Source organism: Chionomys nivalis, chromosome 22, assembly GCF_950005125.1.
Source record: "Chionomys nivalis chromosome 22, mChiNiv1.1, whole genome shotgun sequence".
In the NCBI taxonomy this organism is placed as follows: domain Eukaryota; kingdom Metazoa; phylum Chordata; class Mammalia; order Rodentia; family Cricetidae; genus Chionomys; species Chionomys nivalis.
This window is the reverse complement of record NC_080107.1, coordinates 404,842-407,396: the sequence shown is the minus strand read 5'-3', so window position 1 is coordinate 407,396 and position 2,555 is coordinate 404,842. Positions and strand designations below refer to the sequence as shown.

Genomic DNA, 2,555 nt, shown 5'->3' with positions numbered 1-2,555 from the left:
CTTGATTTTGCAGACTGGGTCTCCACTGGCCTAGTGGGATAGACCAGCTGGGGAGTCAGCCCAAGGGATCTACTTGCCTCTGTCTCTTCAGACCTGGGTTCACACCAAACACATACCATCCAGTTCCCCTTTTTCATTGTGAATTCTAGGGAGCAAATTTTATTACTAATGTTTACAAGGCAAATACTTTAGAACCTGATCTATTTCCTAAACTAATTAAGAGAGCTTCATTATTCCATTGTATAATAAGATGAGAAATGGAGAGAAATTTTCATTACAAATACAGTCTTAAAATCAAAGGAACTGTTGAATCAATGAAGTTAGATAACTCTTGATGGGAGGATGTTTATCCCAAAGAGCTCAAGGGTTTGGTTGCTGAAGTCTGCATAGGGTTTTGTACAAGTGTCCAGATCTTGTAACTAGGGATATTATTACCACTCAGCTCAACCATGCTGACCAACTGTCTGTAATAGACCTATTGAGGATAATCTGCTATTGATTTCAGATATCACATGACTGAGTTTGGTAAGACATAATTCTCATTCTTTTAACAGATCCCAACTTACTAATGGAAGAAAAGAAACAGACAACAGTGCCCGAGTTTCTCTTCCTTGGCCTCGTAGATAACCTCTATCAGAAAATTCTCCTCTTTATCATGTTCTTCTTTGTTTATCTTGTCACTCTGGGGGGTAATGTGGGAATGATCATTTTAATATGGGTGGACCCCAGGCTACACACTCTTATGTACTTTTTTCTTAGTCATCTGTCCTTTGTAGATTTGTGTACCTCTTCTTCCATAGCTCCCAAGATGCTGTGTGACATTTTTACTGAGAACAAAGTCATCTCTTTCATAGGCTGTGCAGCACAATTGTGGTTCTTTGGTCTCTTTGTGGCAACTGAGTGCTTCCTCCTGGCTGTCATGGTGTATGATCGCTATACAGCCATCTGTAAGCCTTTGCTGTATGCACTCATTATGTCCCAGCATGTCTGTGTGCTCTTGGTCATCGGACCTTATGCCATGACTATTATAAGTACAACGACTCACACAACCTTAACCTTTTGCTTACCATTCTGTGGGCCACGTATTATCAACCACTTCTTCTGTGACATTTCCCCATTGCTATCGCTAGCATGTGCAGATACCCAGATCAATAAGTTGGTGCTTTTTGTCTTGGCTGGAGCAGTAGGTGTGATTACTGGTCTGATCATCCTGGTCTCCTATATCTGCATCTTGATGGCCATCTTAAAAATTAGGACAGCCAATGGGAGATGAAAAGCCTTCTCCACTTGTTCCTCTCACTTCGCAACTGTCTCTATCTTGTATGGGACTCTTTTCTTCATCTATGTCCAAACTAATGCTAGTTCCTTCCTGAATATTAATAAAATGATCTCCCTATTTTATACTGTTGTGATCCCCACGTTGAATCCCCTCATCTACAGCTTGAGGAACAAAGAGGTGAAAGATGCATTCAGGAGAACATTGGAGAGGAAAAACTTCCTAATAGATGCTTAAGATAGAATTCTCTCTGTGACATGCCTAAGTTGTGGGAGCAAAATATACATTAAAGACCACTGGAGAGAGATTCAGAGGTTGAAAGGGAGTCCTTGTTCTTCCTGATCACAGACTATTTCACAAACTTGTGCTATATCTTGATGGAAATTAGCTTGCAGTTTTAGCAATTTTAGTGATTTTAACTGCTCATTGAAATGGTTTACTTAACCATGCATCTTCAAGGTGAAAACCCATATTTTCAACTCAATGTTTCAAGTCATAACAGTCTTCCAAATGAAATTATGGAAAGTTCAAATCCTAGTAAAAAATTATATATTTTGATATTTTGGTTAAACACAATCCTAGAAACAGAAAGTGCATGTAGTCTTGCTTGTTTCTAAGACCTATTTTTATGTATGAATATTTTTCAACATGGATGTAAGTGTTTACATGTGTAAATATGTGTTTACAGTGTTTGAAGAGTCCAAAAGAAGGCATTGGATTCCCTGGAACTGAAGTTACAGTTATGAGCTGACACTCATGTGCTGGAAATTGAACCAAGTTCTCCGGAAGAGTAGCCACTGCTCTTAACTGCTGTGCTATCTCTCCCTTCACCCTATTTATATTTCAAGATTTCTGGGAAAATATTTTGAAAAATTTTCTACTTCTTCAACTATCTTAAACATGTTGCCTGCTAAAACTTTCAAATGGAATGCATTGAGCTGTAATGTATCATTTAACTTAAAGAAAAATTTGACTGTGCCTGTGTCTTTCTGCCTCTGTTTCCTTTGGTTTCTATTTCTGTCTATGTCTCTGTCCATCTGTCTGTGCATCTGTCTGTCTGTCTGTCTGTCTGTCTCTCTCTCTCTCTCTCGTGTGTGTGTGTGTGTGTGTGCAGCACACATGTGAAAGTCAGAGGACTCTTGTGTGTGTGTGTGTATGTGTGTGTGTGTGCAGTACACATGTGAAAGTCAGAGGACAACCTTAGATGCCAACTTTCACACTCCACCTTGTCTGAGACTGTAGGGGAGAAAAAGAAAAGGGGATTAACTGGTTTGATGGG

General features: G+C 39.4%; 1 protein-coding gene across 1 annotated transcript; it reads left to right on the top strand.

Annotated features, from left to right (window-relative positions):
* Nucleotides 1–568: 568 nt before the first annotated feature.
* LOC130864811 (olfactory receptor 998-like) lies at nt 569–1,513 on the top strand. The gene is given in 1 exon segment (XM_057755575.1): nt 569–1,513. A coding segment is annotated over 1 exon segment (945 nt).
* The last annotated feature ends 1,042 nt before the right edge of the window (nt 1,514–2,555 follow it).